This window comes from Dreissena polymorpha, chromosome 13 (assembly GCF_020536995.1).
Source record: "Dreissena polymorpha isolate Duluth1 chromosome 13, UMN_Dpol_1.0, whole genome shotgun sequence".
NCBI classification, from domain to species: Eukaryota; Metazoa; Mollusca; class Bivalvia; order Myida; family Dreissenidae; genus Dreissena; species Dreissena polymorpha.
This window is the reverse complement of record NC_068367.1, coordinates 14,466,624-14,489,432: the sequence shown is the minus strand read 5'-3', so window position 1 is coordinate 14,489,432 and position 22,809 is coordinate 14,466,624. Positions and strand designations below refer to the sequence as shown.

The 22,809-nt window shown below is 35.4% G+C and overlaps 1 protein-coding gene across 3 annotated transcripts in view; it reads left to right on the top strand.

The window, feature by feature from the left end:
* Nucleotides 1-22,809, top strand: part of LOC127855167 (peroxisomal carnitine O-octanoyltransferase-like) — a 28,707-nt gene that overhangs the window by 2,768 nt on the left and 3,130 nt on the right. The window contains exons 2-16 of one of the 3 annotated variants that reach the window (XM_052390577.1): nt 1,079-1,100; nt 3,090-3,238; nt 4,544-4,668; nt 5,491-5,672; nt 9,140-9,267; nt 10,284-10,489; nt 12,807-12,920; nt 13,266-13,367; nt 14,655-14,738; nt 15,024-15,131; nt 16,334-16,464; nt 17,368-17,491; nt 20,126-20,204; nt 21,676-21,769; nt 22,677-22,796. In XM_052390577.1, the coding sequence (XP_052246537.1) occupies nt 3,112-3,238; nt 4,544-4,668; nt 5,491-5,672; nt 9,140-9,267; nt 10,284-10,489; nt 12,807-12,920; nt 13,266-13,367; nt 14,655-14,738; nt 15,024-15,131; nt 16,334-16,464; nt 17,368-17,491; nt 20,126-20,204; nt 21,676-21,769; nt 22,677-22,796 (1,724 nt within the window). In that variant the 5' untranslated portion in view covers nt 1,079-1,100; nt 3,090-3,111. Of the gene's footprint in view, nt 1-1,078; nt 1,101-3,089; nt 3,239-4,543; nt 4,669-5,009; nt 5,186-5,490; nt 5,673-9,139; nt 9,268-10,283; nt 10,490-12,806; nt 12,921-13,265; nt 13,368-14,654; nt 14,739-15,023; nt 15,132-16,333; nt 16,465-17,367; nt 17,492-20,125; nt 20,205-21,675; nt 21,770-22,676; nt 22,797-22,809 lie in introns of all 3 variants that reach the window. The other 2 variants (XM_052390576.1, XM_052390578.1) reach the window with 2 other exon arrangements.

The following is a 22,809-nucleotide window of genomic DNA, read 5'->3' as shown; positions in this document are numbered from 1 at the left end:
TCGACGCAACAAGAATACAACTGTGAATATTAAATGCAACTATCAACTCAATAGTTACCACCTTCTTTTAGCAATCAATGGAATAACCTACCTACAAAGAGAAAATAAATGCATTAGCGAGCAGAGAATTGACTTTGTTCCGACAATTAAAACCATTCCTTATGCATTCCTTGAACGTGTTTACTTGAGTAAGTTATGCCTTTAGACAGGAAGCGGCTTTTCTTTGATTACGTCAAACTGTCAATTCACACAGATTTGCGAGATATTTAAGGTCCTTGGTCATTTGTTTACATGTTCAGTATAGAAAATCACCTGCTAACATGAAAACCTTGGATTAAATTATCAAAATAAAAACAATGTTGCAAACTGTGTTTATATTAATTGGTAAGTATTAGTTAAAAGACGACGTTTTGTGTGTTGTAAATCAACGAGTTTTCTATACAACAACAACTACTTCTACAACCACGTCGGGATCGATCTATCTTGGTTGTTTTTTTTAATTGTAAATATTATACTTCATGTACATGTATGTACTTGTAATAAATGTAATTTTATTTGAAAATCAGGAAGTCAAACAAAATTAAATTGATCGTTATCTCGTAAAACGCGGAGTTTCCCCCGCGTTGCCAACACAGAGGGCCGCCGTGTCGGCTTATCAGTTTTGCGGATCGTTAACCGCCGCGTCCAAAATCATGCAAACGCCGCGCCTCGCAGGATTTTCTTTATCTCCCTCCAGGTCAATCCCCACGGAGTATGGAGGGAAATTGGGGAAAACGCGTGGAGTGTACTGTACATGACACAATTGTGTTTATTTGCTATGTCATTTATGGTCTAGTAGACATCAGATTCGGGCTAGTACATTTTAAGAGGAGCTGGTCCGATGGTCTTGCTGTAAAAAAAAGTTAATGTCGAACCCTGTAGGTACCAGTTTTGGAGACCAAGATGGTTTTTCGAAATAATAGTTAGAATGAGCTTTCATTTTTTTTTGCAAACTAATTATACGTATAAGTGTTAGACTCGTACTTTATTGTTGAAGAAGACCGCATGAAACTCATATAACATATTGCTTCTTTTTCAGAAAGAGGTGGTTCTTTCTGCAGGTGAATAATTTGATTACACATCAATAAGTCACATTGACCTTGACCCCAAAACCCAATGTTCAATAAGTTGCTACTACTCAGTCAATTATTTGATATTGACACTGCTTAATAATTGGTCATTATAATATATTAAGAACACAGCATTATAGATAATTTTTGACCCATGGGGGTAAATACCCCCACTTTTCAAAGCATGGGGGTAAATGGTCAAATTTTGCCTTGCTTGAAGGGTAATTTGCTAAAAGTGAAACAAGAATATAGCTGCGGTACAGACACACTACTTTAATCATGTTAAACACAATAAACCATTAACTATGTGTATTCCTTCAAAGTAGTAGGTTTCTTAAAGTGTTTTTTGTTTTTTAACTGCCTTGGTTAAGTTGGTTTATAGGCTTCCACCACCATGAGCTATGGAAAACTTTTTTGCCAACTTTCAACAGTTATTTGTTTAGGCTTCAAAGAAGCCATGCTGACCTCTACATGTAATTTAATAAACACATAAGCGCTTAACTGTCTGTTAAAAAAATCAATACTAAATTTACTATGCGTCTAGATGAAACAGAGTATAGTATACATACCAACTGGCTAACTATTTCTTCCATCCAGCGCACAAATAAGCTCTAATTTTTACGATAACCAGTCTCATATTTCGGAGAAAGGCAATCAGCTGTTTATATTTTTTGTGAACACTATACACAGAGAATTTATATAATTTGCGTAAGTCCAGATTGGCTTGCTTAAATTTACGCATGGAAATGATAAATTGAGCGTATCTTGATATTTCTAATGCGTATATTACGCTGATACGCAGCTTATCTAGAACGCTGAGAACGGTGTGTTAGTTTGCTCTTTGAATTACATGATTAACACATGTTCAGTAATATTGGTCAAGGATTTATTGGACATTAAATAAAGCATTAAAAGCATTCAACCGTAGCAGGGCTCAACATTAACCGAAGAACCAACTTGCCCTGATGGCAAGTACTTATTAAATCTACTTGCCCTGAACCTAAAGCCACTTGCCCAAACATGAAATATCACATCAACTGTGAACATCATATGTTTTAATAAATCAAAATGATACACCACAATACCTTTTTTATTTTTGAACATTTAACAAAATGATTACAGCAATTAAAGTCTAATTAAAGTCTAAATTACATGTACTTTGTTTTTTATGCGCTTTTCCGGGGGAACAACTAGATTATATAATAACTTGCCCGGACCCAACTTTTACTTGCCAGGGGCAATAGGACAACCGTTAATGATGAGCCCTGCCGTAATTAACTTTACAACGTCGCTCCCATGTTTACATCTGAGATATTACAAACAATTTTGTTTGTGAAATTCTTAATTATAAATATTTGCCTGATTTGGAATTGTTTTTAAGTTGTTATGTCACTGTCAAATTTTGGGCCGAAATTAATTCATCATCATATTAGGCCCCATTCCCAATATCCAAACGTCTATTTTTTCCCAAGTGACTGCTTAAAATTCCAAACCGAAGGTTGAAAAAAAAGTAGTACTAAATCTCAATTTAGTTTATGTCCCTATGCAGTTGTATTACTTGAACTTAAGTTAATCTAATATTGGAAACACTTTTATTTATAAAAAAATAAACAACACCAATTTCAACACTTAAGTCAAAAATACACATTTTTTCTCAATCCAAAAGGCCCTGGCCCCATTCCCAAAATTGTGAAAAAAACACGAATTAGGGTAAAACACACTGTGTACCCTACTCCATTTATATTTCAAACTGTTATCACCATAGACTCCTGAAAAAATAATTTCAAACTGTGTTTATATTATAAGTTGATTTCACTCATGCAGTCATAATCAAGGAGATGACATCAACATTAGCAGTATTAAATTATGCTTACTGTTTGAAGTGTCTTGGTAACTTTCTGACCTATCCTATCGAGATAAGCACTACATCTGTAAATTATTAATTGTTATCATTTACATGTACCTGGTATTATTCTACAGATAATTATCATCAGAGATAGACATGGAGAATTTGGATGTAGATGCACTGTTCACATCAGATTCAGAAAAGACGTTTCAGTATGACAGTAGTCTACCAAGTCTACCAGTCCCTTCCCTTCAACACACTCTGGACAGATATCTCGACTCAGGTTTGTTAAAAGTAAACTCACAAATTATTATTACGGTAATAATCATTCTGTATATGCTTACTGTAAACTCCACTGAAGATTCCTTTCTGTTTACAATCCTTAATTATTTACCATTAACCATTACTAAAATAATATTGTTGTGTGATTATCTTGATTGTTTTAAGTCATCAGAGTTGATCATTTTAGAGGATCTGTGGACAGTGGATTATATTATTATAAAGATAACTGATAAGGAAAGCGTTAAACAAGAATAACAAATCATGCTGTTCATGTATTCTCCAGTTAGGGAAAGTACAAATTAATTTCTATGGAGGAGAAGGCAAATTAAAGTTGTATTATAATCCTCCAGCTCTGCAGGGTTAAACAATACTATTGGCTTTCTCAAGGGTTAAGTCAGTGGTTACATACATGTATATGGCTATATGCAGTACAGTTGATTTCACTTGAGGCTTGCAAAGAGTGAAAAATTGGTATTGTTACTACCATGCTCACTGAATATTTTGCTAATACATACTGGTTCAATGCTATTGAGTTTGATAACAAAAACAAGTCCACAAAACATGATTTATATGAGTGTGAAAATTAAGGCCAATAAAACAATTGTTTTTTTAAGATGTGATCTCATTTAAATGTTGGACTGTCTCTACATGTGTACTTCAGGTCTTTTTTCAATGTATTATGAATAAGATAAATATGTACTCCATGGAAAAGCAGACCTTTTATTCAATCTCTGATGCCAAAACTTATCTCCTGTTTATATGTGAGCATTGTTTTTACCTTCAATAAAGATTTTTGTTAGGGTTTATTCAGTCACAAAAAATTTGTGATGAAAGTATGTGACTAGAATCAGGGTTTTTTTCCTTCTTTGGGACCCGCCGAAAAAAATCGGCTCTTTCCCCTCTGATTTTTTTTCCACTCAGTTGGTAAATTTTCCCCTAGATTTCATTTTTCCCACCAAAAAAAAAAAAAATTTTTTTTTTTTTTTTTTTTTTTTTTTTTACTTTTAGATAAATAAGTTAACCTGATCCACTGTTGAAAATAGAAAAATATTGCATAATTAAATTATCTGTTGCCTTGAATTTGTTTTAAAAACAGTAAAATATGTTAAATTGATTATTTTAGACTTTCCTTATTTTCCCCACAATCCAGCGTTTTAAGTGATTTTTCCCCAAAATACGGCGTTTCACGTGATTTTTTTCCCCTCAAAAAAGGCCAGGCCCTTTTCCCAAAATCAGATAAAAACCCCTGAGAATTCACCAGTATTTTCAACAATATAAGTAGCATTTGAAGAATCTTTCTTCTTAGTTCGGCCGCATGTGACAGATGCTGAATTCAGGCAGACAGAATTCCTTGTGCAGCAATTTGCTTCTGGCGTTGGCAAAGACCTTCATAAACAACTTGTTGAGCGGGCCAACAAGCATAGAAATTGGGTATGTTTATCTAGCATTGTTCTGTGTTTTAGAAAATGTTGTGTGTTTTTTGTATAAAATGCTAAATGCTTTGTGAAAGAATATATTAAATGAATGCATGTTTATTGAGAAAATGAAGTGATTTACAGAATACAAGGTAAATATTGGTAGTTTATTTGTTGAGCACATAAACATGAGCGACTTGCCAAAGCTTGTGGTTAAGTTTTTCTAAGCCTTGCCAAAAATAAATTGAGTTTGAAACTGTTGTGCAGTCTTTAAATTTCGCAGGTGTTTCCATTGTTTTATGCTCAATCCACAAGCAACGTTACACTTCTATATACCAGAATGATGTTGTATTACAGCTAGAGCAATGGTGGCTAGATTATGCGTACAACGATTTTCGCATGCCACTGTTTTTGCTCAACTTTGGTGGACCAGGCCCCTATGCTGATTTTCTAGCCATCAAACCTGGCAGCCAGATTGAGCGAGCGGGGCTACTCACACATTTGAACCTCTTGTTCTGGAATCTTGTTCGAAAGTAGGCGAAGTGCATGTACAAGTACATGTACCAACAAAACGTTCAGTGTATAAATGTATTCACAAGTATTCCAGCAACAGTATAGCACTTTCCTTTCCCTTCTAGTTATACCATGTGAACCAAACACTATAGCATTTTTTTTGTATTGATGGAGAACCTCCTCTGTTACATATCCAGAAGACACTTTTGTGGAGATAAATATTGTATGGCACACAGTGCATATATGCTGTAATTGAAAGAACCCAAATATAGTATTCGAATGCACACTACACAACTTCAGTCCAGTTAATACACTTCCTTTCCAGCTGGAGCAATGGTGGTTTGACTATGCGTATCTGGACTTTAGACTCCCCATTGACCCCTATATCAACTTTGCTGGGCCCGGACCCTACATGCATCACTTCCTCCCGCCACGACCCGGAACCCAGGTTGAAAGAGCTGCCCTGTTGACGCACTTTTGTCTGAGGTTCTGGAGCCACCTTAGGAAGTATATAAAGGAAATTTGTTGATATCATAATGATGTAATATCTAGTTCTCTCATAACAAAGCTCTTAAGATGCAGATGGACTTAAAGCATTGAATCAAAGATGGTCCATGTTATAACCCCGAGTTTCAAACCTGGCCTAGGGGGTCACATATTTTGTAAAGTCACAAAAAGCAAATGAACATACAGTAACATCTTTTGTTATATAACTGCAAAGCTCAAATAATGTTCAAAAATAGGCCCCTTGGGTATTATAAGCCACTCGTAGGGGTTCAAATTCCAAATTGGTTTCAAAGTCTCAGCTGGTATCCCATGGACTTTTTCGTTAAATTGTAAATGAAAAATTTTGCTTGACTTAATTATTGTGTTTTGTCACAAATTGCAGACCGGCATTACACGTATTGATGCACTATTTCAAACTGCATTAGACTAAGACAAAAGAAACAGTTTAATACCAATGTTATGTTACTGATATGGTTAGCTTATATTTCACTACTTGGAATAATAAATATAAAGCAACATCTTTGTTCACAGTATGTTCTTATGCATTGTATAACTGTTCAATTTTGTGTCTGCTTAGTGTTTCCTCTCTGATGTGATTTAAGGTCCTTACATGATTATACATATCAGTATACCTGTATATATATAATTAAACCTAACAGCAGGAATATGTATACTGATAGATGTCTTTTCTAGTTACTCCCTGCACCTACCCTTTTAATTATTTACCTATTAAAAGCTTACCAATATATACCCACAGCATTTGTGTTTGTGTCTTAGTCATTTGCAATTGTATTATATGTATTTATATTGATGTTTTCACTTACACAAGAAATTTATCTAAATTTATATTTTCACAATAGTTTTTTGTATGAGTATTTGTTTTTATTATTATTAGCTCATCTATTTTTTGAAAAAAAATTATGAGCTATTGTCATCACCTTGGCGTCGGCGTCGGCGTTGGCGTTGGCGTTGGCGTCGGCGTCCGGTTAAGTTTTGCGTTTAGGTCCACTTTTCTCAGAAAGTATCAATGCTATTGCATTCAAACTTGGTACACTTACTTACTATCATGAGGGGACTGGGCAGGCAAAGTTAGATAACTCTGGCGTGCATTTTGACAGAATTATGTGCCCTTTTTATACTTAAAAAATTGAAAATTTTGGTTAAGTTTTGCGTTTAGTTCCACTTTTCTCAGTAAGTATTAATGCTATTGCATTCAAACTTGGTACACTTACTTACTATCATGAGGGGACTGGGCAGGCAAATTTAGATAACTCTGGCATGCATTTTGACAGAATTATGTGCCCTTTTTATACTTAGAAAATTGACAATTTTGGTTAAGTTTTGTGTTTAGGTCCATTTTATTCCTTAAGCATTAAAGCTATTGCTTTCATACTTGCAACACTTACTAACTATCATAAGGGGACTGTGCAGGCAAAGTAATGTAACTCTGACTGGCATTTTGACAGAATTATGTGCCCTTTTTATACTTAGAAAATTGAAAATTTGATTAAGTTTTGTGTTTAGGTCCACTTTATTCCTACAGTATCAAAGCTATTGCTTTCATACTTGCAAGATTTATGAACTATCATAAGGGGACTGTGCAGGCAAAGTTATGTAACTCTGACTGGCATTTGAACGGAATTATGGGCCCTTTATACTTAGAAAATTGAAAATTTGGTTAAGATTTATGTTTTGGTCCACTTTACCCCTAAAGTATCATAGATATTGCTTTCATACTTGGAATACTCACAAACTATCATAAGGGTACAGTAAAAGGACAAGTTGCATAACTCTGGTTGTCATTGTTACGGAATTATGGCCCTTTTTTGACTTAGTAACTTTTAATATATGGTTAAATTTTGTGTTTCGATCCACTTTACTTCTTAAGTATCAAGGCTATTGCTTTCAAACTTCAAATACTTACATGCTATCATGAGGTTACTGTACCTGGCAACTTTAATTTTACTTTGACCTTTGAATGACCTTGACTCTCAAGGTCAAATTATTAAATTTTGCTAAAATTGCCATAACTTCTTTATTTATGATTAGATTTGATTGATACTTTGATGAAACTACTCTTACCTGACATACCACAATAGACTCCACCCAAACCATCCCCCGTGCCCTCCCCTCCCCCCCCCCCTCCCCCCCCCCCCCCCCCTATTTTTTTTTTTTTTTTTTTTTTTTTTTTTTTTTTTTAAGATCATCTCACAAATTACCACCACACCCTCACACTATACCCCCCCCCCCATTTTTTTGTAAAAAATGGTTATGTTTGAAATACCGTCCAACCATCGCACCCAAACCCCCCCCCCCCCCCCCCATCGCCCCACCAACCCCCCCCCCCCCCCCCCCCCCCCGGATTTATTTATTTATTTTATTTTTTTCCCTTTTTTGGAAGATAATGTAATAAATGTCCACAACCCCACACTATACACCCCTCTTCACTCCACTCCTCCCTCCTTTGTGATTGAAAATGAGAGTCCCTTCACCTTTAAAAAGAAAATAGATGAGCGGTCTGCACCCGCAAGGCGGTGCTCTTGTTTAAATTGTTATAACAATACTTGTTTAAGAAAAATAAAAATTAAGCTTATATATATATAGAGGAAACCAAAAACCTGTTTACTTTTGTAAGGTGAAACACAACACTACATGTACATGTATTTAATTTCATATTACATAAAAACATTATGACCTTTATGTATAGGGTAGTCCATAAAAAGCTTGAGAGATTAACTTTAGACTTTTGCTAAAATAAGCACATCCAGACATTAAAAGGAAATCATTTCATTGTAAAACAGTGAAAATTATTTATAATGTTCACTTTTATTTTCTGTCACTGTTTAAAACGGTGAATTATTGTTTTTAAATCAAGTGTATTTCCCTATACACCACAGAAAAGCATTAATTAAAAAAAAATCTAGTCTATTAACAAAATGACTTAAGATACTTTTATAAATACACAGTTTTACAAATGTGTAATCTGTTAGAAATGTTGATCTTTGTATAGGATTATAAGAGCCTTGATCTAGATTAAACTTGGCCCAAAGCATGTGTGTTAAGTGTTATCCCTGATTTGCTTGTGCAGTCCGCACAGGCTAATCAGGGACAACATTTACTGTGTAGACTGGATTTTTGTTTTAAAGAAACTTCTTCGAAACAAAAAACTCCACAAGATAGGACAGTAGTGTCTCTGATAAGCTTGTGCAGACTGCACTTGCTAATCTGAGATGACAATTTACGCATGTGCATTAAATCTAGTTTTCTAAGAAAAAGGTGTATTGCAAGCAGTATGTTATTGCATAAGGGAAGGGTGAAACCAGACTGTATAACAAGCAGTATGTTATTGCATATGGGAAGGGTGAAACCAGACTGTATAAGTACTAAGTTCAAATGATTTCTAATTTATTGAGAAATGATGTTTGATTTTGTGAAGGATTATTACAAGCAATGTCTTAATGTCCTAGGGAGAGGGTGAAAGCAGACAAAGACAGCAGGGGACAGCATCTGACTATGGACCAGTTTCGTAGGCTGTTTAGTACCTGCAGAATACCTGCAGTGCAGAGGGATCATCTGGCTACATACTTCAAAACAGGTCAGTGAAGATCTCTGTGATAAGTGCCTAATGCTCCCACTCAGAAGCAAAGTGAAAATGGCTATATGCAACCAGTATAACACTAGAACAGCCTGCAAGTAACTAACAGTCTTTTCAGGTTTTATGCTGTTTGCTGTTTATCAGTATCTTAGGGTTGGAAATGAAGCCTTTAAAACTTGAATCTCGTAAGGAAGGTCTTAAATTATATTTGATTTTCGTAGGTACAACAAACAGGTGAAAATGCGTATATGAGTGGTAAATGGTTAATGCTTTGGACATGTTCTTGAATTTGTGATGTTAGGAATTGTGTACTGTTAATTATGAAAAGTCTTGAAACCAAATTGGCAAAAAGCTGTAATTTTTTTCTCTCTATTCCTGAGATGAACAAAAAATATTTTATTCAGTATTTTGAAGTTGTGAACTAAAAATGGTGAAATGCTGTAATATTTTCATAAGCATTAAAGTTTAACCCCTTAGGATTTCAATATGAATGTATATCTGTTTTATTTGTCTGTATTCATTCATTTGAGTGAATGTTTTGGGAAAACTGGTCTAAGTGTATGTGCCTTAAGTGTCCTCCCAGATTGGCCTGTGAACACTGCACAGTCTAAAGTGTCCTCCCAGATTGGCCTGTGAACACTGCACAGTCTAAAGTGTCCTCCCAGATTGGCCTGTGAACACTGCACAGTCTAAAGTGTCCTCCCAGATTGGCCTGTGAACACTGCACAGTCTAAAGTGTCCTCCCAGATTGGCCTGTGAACACTGCACAGTCTAAAGTGTCCTCCCAGATTGGCCTGTGAACACTGCACAGTCTAATCAGGGACGACATTTTCAGCTTTTATGGAATTTTTTGTTGAAAGGAGAACTCTTCTAACCAAAAATCTCGTGTATGCAGAGATTGTTGTCTTTGATTAGCCTGTGTGGACTGCACAGGCAAATCTGGGATGAAACTTTACACACATGCATTAAACTCAGTTTTCTCAGAACAAGGTGTGATTTAACCCTCGAAAACACAGAGTCTGAAGGGAAGGCTCCCACTAACATCGTGGTGCTGTGCGGTGGTCGGATATTCAACATGACTGTGATTGACGATAGCGGTGAGCCCCTAACAGCTCTAGAACTGCAGGCCCAGTTCCAACGAGTCAGGGATCATTGTGACCGAGAACCAGAGGGGCCAGGGATAGGTGCCCTTACTGGGGATAATAGGACCTCGTGGGCACAGGTGGTTTATTATTGATGCATTAAGCCTGGTTCTGAGAAAACAGAGCTTAATGCATGTGCCTGAAGTGTCTTCCCTGATAAGCCTGCATGTGGAGTCCGCACAGGCCAATCAGGAACGACACTTTCATTTTTAATTATATTTTTTGGTTTAAAGAAAGTCTCCTCATAGAAAAGATCGAGTTAAAGTGTTGTCCCTAAATAATCTGTTGAACAGCATTTAATGCACATGCATTAAGCCTAGTTTTCCTAGAACAATACAATAAATAAATGTTTTGCAATTCTTTATGATGTTTTTGTCTTTATCTGTTCATTTGCCTGCCAATTTTTCCATCTTATTGCATGTAATGAAGATATTTTGATTAAATAAACAAGAACTGAAGATACTATGATTCCACATCAATTCACTTAATATGCATGACTTTATTTTTAACCAGATGTCAAATGTTACAATGCTTTCACTACTACAGAAAAAACTTGATATTGGACAACTGGAATAGTACATAACATGAGATATGAAACTGGGTTTAGCCCTTTGCATGCTGGAAAATTTGTTGTCTGCTAAAATGTTGTCTGCTGAATTTCTAAAATTAGCATTTTCTTTGATTTTTTTCTAAGTATACTATCAGAATAGCGAACAATTTGGATCCTGATGAGACACCATGCTCTGTGGCGTCTCATCTGGATCAAAACTGTTTGCAAAGGCCTTCAAAATTCGGTTCCAGCACTGAAAGGGTTAAATATTGGGCTATGAGTTCCCATTGTCTGACTATTTGTCCCTCTGTTGGCACAAAATTAAATTGCTTGAACAGAAATAAGGTATGACATTGACAATTGGTATAAATGATTTGGTATAGATTTATCCTTTGTTTTTCTGCCCATCCCTTTCCACTGTTTGACCTTCTGTCTGCAAACAACTGAAATAGATTGGAAAGCAGATTGAAAAGTCACTGTTTGCAACAAAATATGGGTATTAAGAGTGTTGACAATGTTATGAATGAGATTTTTTTCTCCAGAGAAATGAGCTTGTATTTCTCTAGAGAAACGTTATGTCACTGTTGCTAAAAACAGAAAAAAAAAACACTGCAATAACTCAAGAAGTGTATAAGATTATGACATTTATGTTATGTGTATGCAGAACAATTTTGTATCCCCCCTAAGAGAGGAAGGCATTAAGAATTGCACTGGTCAATCCAGCAGTCAGGCTGTACAGAAACTTGTGTTTTCAACTCTTCTCAAACTGCTTGGTGGATTTTGCTAAAAAGTTGACAGTTAAATGACACTAATGTGTAGATTTTTGTTAAGAAAGGATTTTTGTAGAATTTTTGCAATTTTGCATGTATTTTACATCCTGGAGCTTCACGCTGGGTATGCGGATACTTTGATAACGGATGGCACTTTGATAATAGAAAACAACAAAAGCCACTCGCGAGAGAAGAGATCTTCTGTCAGCGTTTTTGCATTTATGTTTTGTTCATTTGGTTTTCAGACACGGAATATTGTTTGGTGGATTAATGGTATAGCACTTCATATTGTATAGAAAGAAATGTGCTAAAAACGGTTGATAATCTGAAAAAATGATAAAATTCCATTGATAATCAGAATGATTTGGATGATCCGTACATATTTCAACAAAATAAAATACTTGGAAATAAATCAAGAACCTGCTTACTATTTGAAATTAAATATCAAAAGTTGGTTCCTAATTTTCATGTACACTTCTTTAACCTATCATCTTAATGACAACTGCACAGCTGAATGGACATCAAAGTAACATAAGTTTCTTATCCCCCACCATAGGCTGAGGGATATTGTTTTGACATTGTCCGTCCTTCTGGCACTTTTTTGTCTGGAGCCATATCTTTGAAGTGCTTTGGCGGATTTCATTGAAACTTGGATAAGATGATTATGCACAGCTAAATGGGTTTGTACACCAGCTGTTAATAACAGAGTAATGGCCCTTTGTATCTTGAAAAAATGCTTATTAATATACATGAAAGCTTAGAGCTTTATCTTCATTAACACATGAGCCTGAGCCATGAAACTTGCCATAGTTGTTCTCAATCATCTGAGGGTGCTTCACATTCAACACCCATAATCCTAGGACGGAGGGATATTGTTTTGGCGTTGTCCGTCCGTCTTTCCGTTTTTTCTGCATTTTATTGTCTGCAAACCCATCACATGTACAAATGAGTTTAAAGAAATAATTGACAAAAGGCACAACCCTTCACTAATACCTTTTCTTTTAGTTCTACACCCATCCATAAACAAAATTTATTTGGCAGGGGATATCAATTCAACAAATTTGCTTATTTCCATAGATACGGAGTCGCCTTCAGGCCCTACACCCTGACAACTACCACAATCTGGATGCAATTCAGCGCAGTATCATGTGTGTGGTCCTAGATGACAGTTCACCCAAAGATGAGACGGAGGTAGGACTGCTCTATAATGCTTCTGAAGTATTTTTTAATCCACCATAATCTACGTATGACTCGAAAACCAGTTTTGATTCTCACAGCTTATTATTTAGGGTTTCAAATATCAATAGTGAATGTTTTTTTTAATCATTTCCAACTGATGCTTACGCTAATCAGGGTCAATTTTTTCCACCTACATGATATTTTTCGTTAAACAAGTCTCTCTTAAATGAAAATCAAGTTTAGGCGGAACGTTTCTTGTCTGATAAGCCTGTGCTGATTGCTCAGGCTAATCTGGGCTGACACTTCTCACATGCATTAAGCCCCATTTTCCCAGAGCATGACTCAAATATATTACAGATGTGTCAGATAGCACTGGCAGGTGACTCCAGGAACCGATGGTTCGACAAGTCTCTGACCATGATTTACTACAAAAACGGCCTGGCTGCATCAAACTGTGATGTGAGTGGAAAATGCATCATTTCCTAACACAAATAATTCTTGTCGCCGTGGCGTAGTGGATATTTTATCAACCTTGAAACCTCTGGGGAATCCTGGGTTTGATCTCAATTGTGGAAAAGTTATTATGATCTACCCTTAACATAAAAAAATTGTTTCTACCCATGAAACAAATTCGAGAGCATTTCAATAATCATTCTGCTTTTGATGCAATTAAGCTTAAATAAGATGGTTGAAGTAAAACTAAACCTTTTTATTTAGCTTGATTGCATAAAAAGCCTTTTCTTATCAAGAATTAGCTCGATTCCATTTCTAGGGTAAAACCAGTATATGGTGTCTTAAGGGAGACCTAAGGAATTCTGCCACAATTAGGATCAAGCAATTGACATCATGATGGCAGGGGGGACACCTTATCCACGGCACCACAGATACCTTACTTTGTGTAAAATAAGTGCAGATGCCTAGGAATTAACCCTTTCAGTGCAGGAACCGAATTTTGAAGGCCTTTGCAAACAGTTTGGATCCTGATGAGACGCCACAGAACGTGGCGTCTCATCAGGATCCAAACTGTTTGCTATTCTGATAGTATTCTTTGAAAAAAATATCGAAGAACCATTGGGCTTATGCACTACTGACGTAATGCATGTCCTTCAAATGGCAAATTCCTGTTTATGAACCGATATACCGGAGGTAAAAAGCCGTGCCCTTTACATGGTAAAATACTGTAGAGGCTTTTTACTTTGCAAATACCACATGGGTTTTGTGTTTTTCCACTTTCAATGTATCGAAAAAGAAGATAAAAGTGATTAATATTTTCTCTCCAACTTTTCAGCATATCACTATGGGTGTTTTTCAACTGTCAATGTATCAGAACAGAAGATAACAAGTGGTTGTTGTATTTTATTGTATTTATTTGACCTTGCAGTCAAGGATAACCCATGAAAGTGCAAGCACTTATTTCCAATGGGGTCCTTTGGTTTTTGCTGCAGAGACAGCAAACATAAGAGACAGTTTTGGGATACAAGGAATCCGGGTGCGATACCTTAGCTCTTTGCGAATAGATCCCTTGGTTCTTTTACGTGCTCAGTGTAAAGCACCGATACACGCGAGAATTACCTGGGTTTTATACCAGTACATCTCTATTTGGGTGGGAAACACTTGAAGCGTTTCTGAAATTTCCAGTGCCCCGGCCGGGAATTGAACCAGGGACCTCTGGAATGGTAGACCAGAGTGTTACCACTCGACCACCACACCACCCAAAAGTACATTTTTTTCTCTCAAACTTTTCAGCATACCCCTATGGATGCCATGGTTTTGGTGGTCTGTGTATATTACTGTCATCTCCAGGTGACTAAATGTAAAGGAAATTGGCAGGTAGGTTGTTTTGCATCTTGTACATTCTTTTGGATATTCAGGGACAATTTGATGGGTTTTAGGGTTTAAATCCTGTAAGGCAGTAAAACCATAGAGTTTTCCAGCATTAAAGTAAGCATGATGTTCATTAAATGTATGCCTCCCTCTACTATGAAGCCAAGTTGTTCATTTGTGCAATTATTTACATCAGCAGTAAGCATTTTACTGAAAACTCGTCTGAGAAAAAAACCTTTAATTTCGCAAATTATATTGTAGTTTTTAATGATATGAGATTATTTTTTTCAGGGCAGTCAGGAGGTCCGTTCCCTTGACCCACCGAGGGAATTGGTGTTTATCATTGACGATGTCATTACCAGCGGTATAAGCAATGCAATCCAGGTCTACAGTATGATTGTAAGAATACATTGAATTGTTTTCAGCTATTTTTAGCTCGCTGTTTTCGGAGAAAACCCAAGGTATTGTCATAGCCAGCTTGTTGTGTCGTGTCTTTCTTCCGTCCGGTGTCTGCTGTGCTAAAACCTTATCATTGGCTCTAAAATCAAAGTGCTTCCACCTACAACATTGAAACTTCATATGTAGATGCACCTTGATGAAGTCTACACGCCACACCCATTTTTGGGTCACTAGGTCAAATGTTAAGGTCAATGTGACCTCTAATATTCTTCTGACAAGCTTTCATTTATTCAAAACTGCACCCACAGCCAAGTGTTGGCATCCGTTATGCGTTGCTCTTGTTCATTATTAGTATTAAACTGAACTCATTATTGCCATTAAATAATCAACAAATTCAATAATAATCAATTGAATTATAGAATATACAAACATTTTGCATCAACTTATCTGAGAAATGCACATGCTTATACCTGTTCAATTTTGCATATTTACAGTCTTAGCGAATTTGCTAAACCTATTAAGCCTGAAAAATACAAAACTGAAGACAAAGAGACAGAAGATTTCCTTTTTTCCTCATATTTATTCCCTATTTATGACTCACTGTATCATTGACTGCAGGTGATATATGAGATCACCAATAGTGAACAATGTAACTTGATACTACATATAATGTTGCTCGTCCTTTTCATCACCTGTTTATTTAACAAAACAAGATTCGATTCGACAATATTTCATTACAACAATAGATATAATTGTATGAATATTGCACAGCGGTGTAATGAAATCACAAATGTACATCTTTTGTAAAATTTACATAACTACTTAAAATAGTCATTGGTTAACTCCTTGGATGACTTGTACCCATTGATCAATTATCCTCAGCATGAGTTTTGCCCAATTAACTGATGCAAAACACATAAAACTCTTATATGAGCCCTGATCTAGGAAAACTGGGCTTAATGCATGTTTCTTAAGTGTCGTCCTAGATGAACACATTAGTCAGCACAGGCTTATCAGGGGCAAAACTTTCTGCTTAGACTGGATTTTCTGTTTGAACAAACATCCCTCAATTACAACATTCAATAAAAGTGGAAAGAGGTGTCCCTGATAAGCCTTCGCAGACTGCACAGGCTAATCTGGGCAAGCGCTTTGGGCATTAAGCCCAGTGTGACAGAGTGAGGCTCATTTGTTTTACGTTTCAGGCCAACAATCTACAATGTTGCTGTATGACATTCACGTTGTATGGGAAGAAGTTCCTTCGGTCCCTGAAGCTTCACCCCGACACGCATGTCCAGATAGCTCTCCAGTACGCCTACATCAAACGTCATGGGCGGTAATTGCATGTCTTCTATTACAAATTGAAAGTTCTGCTCTGTTTATTTTAACTGACATGACTTACCTGTGTAAATTTGTGTAAACATGAACCATTTGTATGATGATGGAACATGGTCCTAATAAAAATACTTTTAGAAACAATTACATATTTTTTTATGGTTAAAAATCCGCTTTAAAGAGCGCTTTACTTTCTTGTATTTATTTTCTACACCTTTGAATTGTGCCCTTTTTGTTAGGTACAATATTGGTGAATATTGACTGTATCCATCAAATGTTGATGATATTTATCAAATACATAAATTGTATATTAAATATAGTACAATCTTTAATAAACATGTACTTTTTACCTGTAATAATATTATGTGATAGTGCACATATATTTCCAAATAAAACAAGGCAGCAGTAAAAAAAAGTTCTGTATGATAGTTTGCATTACCCCATCACACACTTCTGCACAACTAAAAAGTCCATAGTTATTATATGAGTTATAATAAAATAAACACAAGCTGATGAAATGTACATCCAACCAACTCTTTTAAATCATATTATAATGTTCAATGTGGGATAACATTTGATCCACATTAGTTAATTCATACAAAAACCTTATTACATTTACATTCATGTCAGAGGGTTTGTAACTCTTTACCACTCAGATACCCACCTTGACACGTTTATAGTCCTTCACAAATTCAAATTAAATTTAAGACCTTTTTTTACCATATTAAACTTTGGATGGATTCATTTCTAACCCAACGATACTCAGATATGCATAAAACAGCATAAAACTTGAACAGACTGGGATTTACTTGCAGGCAGATCTTGTTTTATGTTGATTGGATATAGCCATTTTCACTTAGCTTCTGAGCTGAAAAGGGTTAAAGAGTGATACATGTCTGTATAGCCCAGCACCCACCTACCAGACAGCAACGACGCGCAAGTTTTACAACGCCCGCACAGAGACCCACAGGTCATGCACCCTTGAGTCAGTGCAGTTTGCCAGGGCAATGCTGGATAAGAGTGTCGGGGTGAGTGACAGGAAGTGACAAGAACTGTTTGGATTTAAGTACTGATACTTGTGTGATTAGCTGGATTAAGCTACTGATATTTGTGAGACTAGCTGAATTAAAGTACTGATAGTTTTGAGATTTCCTATTTTTAAGTACTAATACTTGAGAGATAAGGTAGATTTAAGTACTGGTACTTGTGAGATCAGCTAGAATTAAGTACTGATACTTGGGAGATAAGCTAGATTTAAAGACAGATACTTGTGAGATAAGATAGATTTAAGTACAGATACTTGTGAGATAAGCTAGATTTAAGTACAGATACTTTGAGCAAATTTAAGTACTGATAATTGTAATTGTGAGTTTAACTTGAATAAAGCTATGATACTTGTGAGATAAGCTAGATTTAAGTACAGATACTTGTGAGATAAGCTAGATTTAAGTACAGATACTTGTGAGATAAGCTTGATTTAAATACAGATACTTGTGAGATGAGCAAATTTAAGTACTGATAATTGTGAGATTAACTAGATTAAAGTACTGGTATTTGTAAGACTAAGATAAGCTGGATTAAAGTACTGACACAAGTTAGATTGCTAGATTGAAGTTGTGTTATTTGTGAGATGAGCTAGATTAAATTACTCATTCTTGTGATATAAGCTATATTAAAGTACTAATACTTGTGAGATTAGCTGGATTAAAGTTCTGATACTTGTGATATGAGCTAGATTGAAGTACTGATAATAGTAATATTAGATAAAATTTAATTCCTTATATGTGTGGGATTACCTAAATTTTAGTACTGTTACTTGTGAGATTAGCTAGATTAAAGAACTGGTATTTGAAAGATTAGCTATACTAATTAGATTCTAATTTAAGTACTAGAATATTAATTTTAATTGTATGATTGTATGATATCTTAAATTGTAGTTATACAATTATTGAAATGATAATTTACTGTTTTATTTTAATGTCCTTAAAGTTCATTTTTCAGAGGGGATATAACTTTGTAGATTAAATTACTGATACTTGTGAGATTAGTCATTAAAATATTTTTTGTAGTTTTTTAATTATGATTGTAAGAATTATTTTGCAGATCTTAAATTGTGACTTATAATGTGCTTGTAATGCGGTGATTTATACCATACTGGTTTACTGTCTATAGATTATGCAGCTCTTACATAAAGGTATTGCTGACTTTATGACAATTGATAGGACATTTAAGTAACAAGTTCTTGTATTTATAATACCAGTATATGTTGAAGCTTGTAGGGTCGTTATCAATGTGACTATGTTTCTCTTTTATGGCACACACTTATATTTAGCATGTACTTTTTGTATCCAACGATCAAAATACATAAAAACATAACTGGATTATGTATGACAAATTATGCTTCATTACTGTATACAGTCTAAAAGAAGGTAAATATTGAAAAATCTTAAAAAAAGCATTAAAATAGCAATAAAGTTTAGATAGATTTATTGCTCTATACAACGTAAAATAATATAATAAAATATAGACAAAAGATACGAGAAAAAGAGCATAAATACATCGATCCAAACCATGTCAGCTATATATGACACAGAATCAAGAATGTCTTTTGTTTTCATAGAAATCATTTCAAATAAATAGTATTGTTTATACCAATATGGACATGTCTTTAGTCATGTTTGAAAAAATGCGAGTAAGAAGTATTCTAGGTAATTAATGTATTTTTTAATAAAATAGAATTAGCTTATATAAATATTGATAAGCTCAAGTAGTTACTAGGATGTTTCAGTGATGTAAAGGCCAAAGGGATGTTAATAACGGCGATATATGTGCAGGGGGAAACCTGGGCTTGGTACATACTATGATGGCTCAGTGGTTTGAAAACATAGAGGATATTTGTTGGATTCGGTGGAATATCGATTTTAATCCACAATGATCATATAAAATAATATTTCACCACGAGTGAAAATATATATTTTCTATAATCACAAGTGAATTAAAATCGATATTCCACCGAATCCAACAAATTTTCTTTTTATTTAATGCTTTTTTCACCGCTAATATACATTATACAAGAGTTAAACATAAGAATTTCGCTGGGATAATGACGTCATTTCGTCAAAAAAATGACGTTATTTCACAGAAACAGTGACATTATCAGTTTTAATTCACTGATATTTTTCTAAAAAACCACCGGAAAGCATAAAATAAATATTTATACTGTGATATAAATGGAGGTGGAAACCAGGGTCTGGTAGTTACTTTGATAGTTAAGTGGTGTGAAACCATGTTTATAACTGTGATGCAGGTGGAAACCAGGGTCAGATAGTTACTTTAATAGTTAAGTGGCGTGAAACCCTGTTTATAACTGTGATGCAGGTGGAAACCAGGGTCTGGTAGTTACTTTGATAGTTCAGTGGTGTGAAACCCTTTTTATAACTGTGATGCAGGTGGAAACCAGGGTCTGGTAGTTACTTTGATAGTTCAGTGGTGTGAAACCATGTTTATAACTGTGATGCAGGTGGAAACCAGGGTCTGGTAGTTACTTTGATAGTTCAATGGTGCGAAACCCTGTTTATAACTGTGATGCAGGTGGAAACCAGGGTCTGGTAGTCTCTTTGATAGTTCAGTGGTGTGAAACCCTGTATATAACTGTGATGCAGGTGGAAACCAAGGCTGCTCTGTACCGCCAGGCCGCTGCCAGACACAACCAGCTCATGGCTGAGGCAACAGAAAACCAAGGTTAACAGTAGCACTGACAGTTTAATGATCTTCATTGTGCGCCATTTCTAAATTCTAATAACAAATTCTAACATGAAAACTCTATTGTCCTTGGCATTTACTTGACATCTACTTGTGTTTGCCAAGATTGCATACGTAGAGACTTGTGTGAAAACTAAAATCTGGATCCTGAGACAACTCAAATAGTACTTTAGCTAGGTTGGTCAAACTCTAAATGTGGATGGAGGGCCATATGGTGCATATGCACAGTATTTCACTGTTCTTTGAGACCAAAATTGTAGTTGCTATGGTTACAGAGCTAATCAAAAACTAAAACCTGCGTCTTGTCATAGTTAAAAAGTACTTAAGTAAGCTTTATGAAACTTATTGAGAAATTGTTTTTATTTTGACAACATTAAAGCTCCATTGGTCATTGTCGTCTCTTGATCTACTTAACAGTACTCTGGGTACTCTGAAGTCTTTAGTGTACAACAATGTACGATAAATACGCTTAAAGGCACCCGGCCAATATCAGACTGTACCCAAGTTTTATTCCCATCCAAAATACGATGTAATAAAGCACGCTATCGATTACAAAACCTACCTCAACATGCTTTTTAAAGTATCAGTTTCAATAATATAGAGGCCATTTTACAGAATATTGACATGAATATGAACATAATTAATTGAACAAAAAATGAGCGGACAACAACCAGTTTAGCATTAGAATTCTTGGGTACGTTTTAGTATTTTTCCGTACCCGGGATACATTGCACAAACGTTTTGATTACCCGGGTACTTTTAAATTGTACTTGAGCTTACAATCACCAATCAAGCAACATAAACTTATTTGTGGACTGCTGTTTTGTCTTTTACAAAGCTGTTGATTTACTTATTTTTAAAAAGGGTTTATTTGTTTGAACATCTGTAGTTTTGAGGATGGGCAGGTGGGTGGCATCCAGGAGAAAGATTTCGGCTCAATAACTCTAACATTATAAATCAGATCATCATTAAACTCGGCAATAATGTTTTTGGGCATGACATCTCAGCAAATTTTGATAATCATAAAGAACGCATTAAGCACCTCTGAATTATGGTCCTTGAATTATTAAAAGATTTTTTTTGTCTTGTCTGTCCTCCAAATCCTATTTACATTAGATTATTGTGAAACTTATGCCATGGCCATGTTTATGGGCATTTAATCCCCACCAAGAAAGATAATCATCAAAATGGCATTAAACACTTTTGATTTATGGCCCTTGATTTGTCCACAATTAGCCAAATTGAATGTGTTCTGCACTCTTATAAATGGTTTCTGTTCAGTTTGCATAAACTAGAATGATGAATATAAAAATATTGTTAGCTTCATGATTGACTTTGGGGCTTGCAAGGTCAATTTCAGTTAAAATAGGTAAAGGGTTGCAAAATGAAACGATTCACAATGCTGTAAAAGTTTTACCTCATAGATCTGTGTATCATTATAAATTTACAGGCTGTGATCGGCACATGTTTGGGATGCAGATTCTCGCTATGGAGCAGGGACTTCCTATGCCTCTCGTATACACAGACCCATCCTATACCAAGAGGTTTGGGACTGGATATTATATTACTGATACTTAAAACAAATCACTCATTTATCTACTGTCTTGTTGACTTGAACAATGTATGCCTGTTTTGTTTGTTGACCATTTTGAATCAGTCACTACAGTTAAAGAAATTGTGTCTTGTGTATTGACATACAATTATTGTGTTGATAAATTGTATTTGGAAAATAAAGGTTCTTTTCAGTTTCATCAGGAAAATACAGATTTTGCGTTGTTGTAATGCATATGTGGATTAAGGTTGAATGAGTTTTTAGCTCTTGTCTGTCGTGCGTCGTCCGCTGTGCGCCGACAACTTTTGCCTTGTTAACTCTCTAGAGGCCACATTTATTGCCCAATCTTCATGAAATTTGGTCAGAAGATTGGTCTCAATGATATCTTAGATGAGTTCAACAATGGTAACATTTGCTTTAAAAACATGGCTGCCAAGGGGCGGGGCATTTTCCTTATATGGCTATTGTAAAATCTTGCTAACACTCTAGGGGCCACATTTATTGTCTGAATTTCATGAGACTTGGTCAGAAGATTCATCCCAATAATATCGTTGATGAGTTCGAAAATGATGCAGATTGGTTGAAAAACATGGCCACCAGGGGGTAGGGCATGTTACCTTATATGGCTATAATAAAACCTTGTTAACACTCTAGAGGCCACATTTATTTTCTGATCTTCATGATATTGGTCAGAAGATTTGTCCAAATAATATCTTGTTATCTCAGGTGAGCGACTTTTGGCCTTTCAGGCTCTCTTGTGATTAGATTAGGTTAATAATTCTAGAGTATTCATACCTAAAAAGGAAATCAGTACAAGTATTGTTAGTTAATTATTAACTCAACTATTAAGAACGTATTTTTGAAAACATGCCTAGCAAAGTGTTTCATTTTTATTTCAGTGGAGGTGGTGGTAACTTTGTCTTGTCAACGAGTTTTGTAGGCTACACTCCAGTATATGGTGGTGTTGTTCCAATGGTGGAACACGGCTATGGCTCTTTCTACATAATAGAGCCCACATTGTGAGTAGCTTTC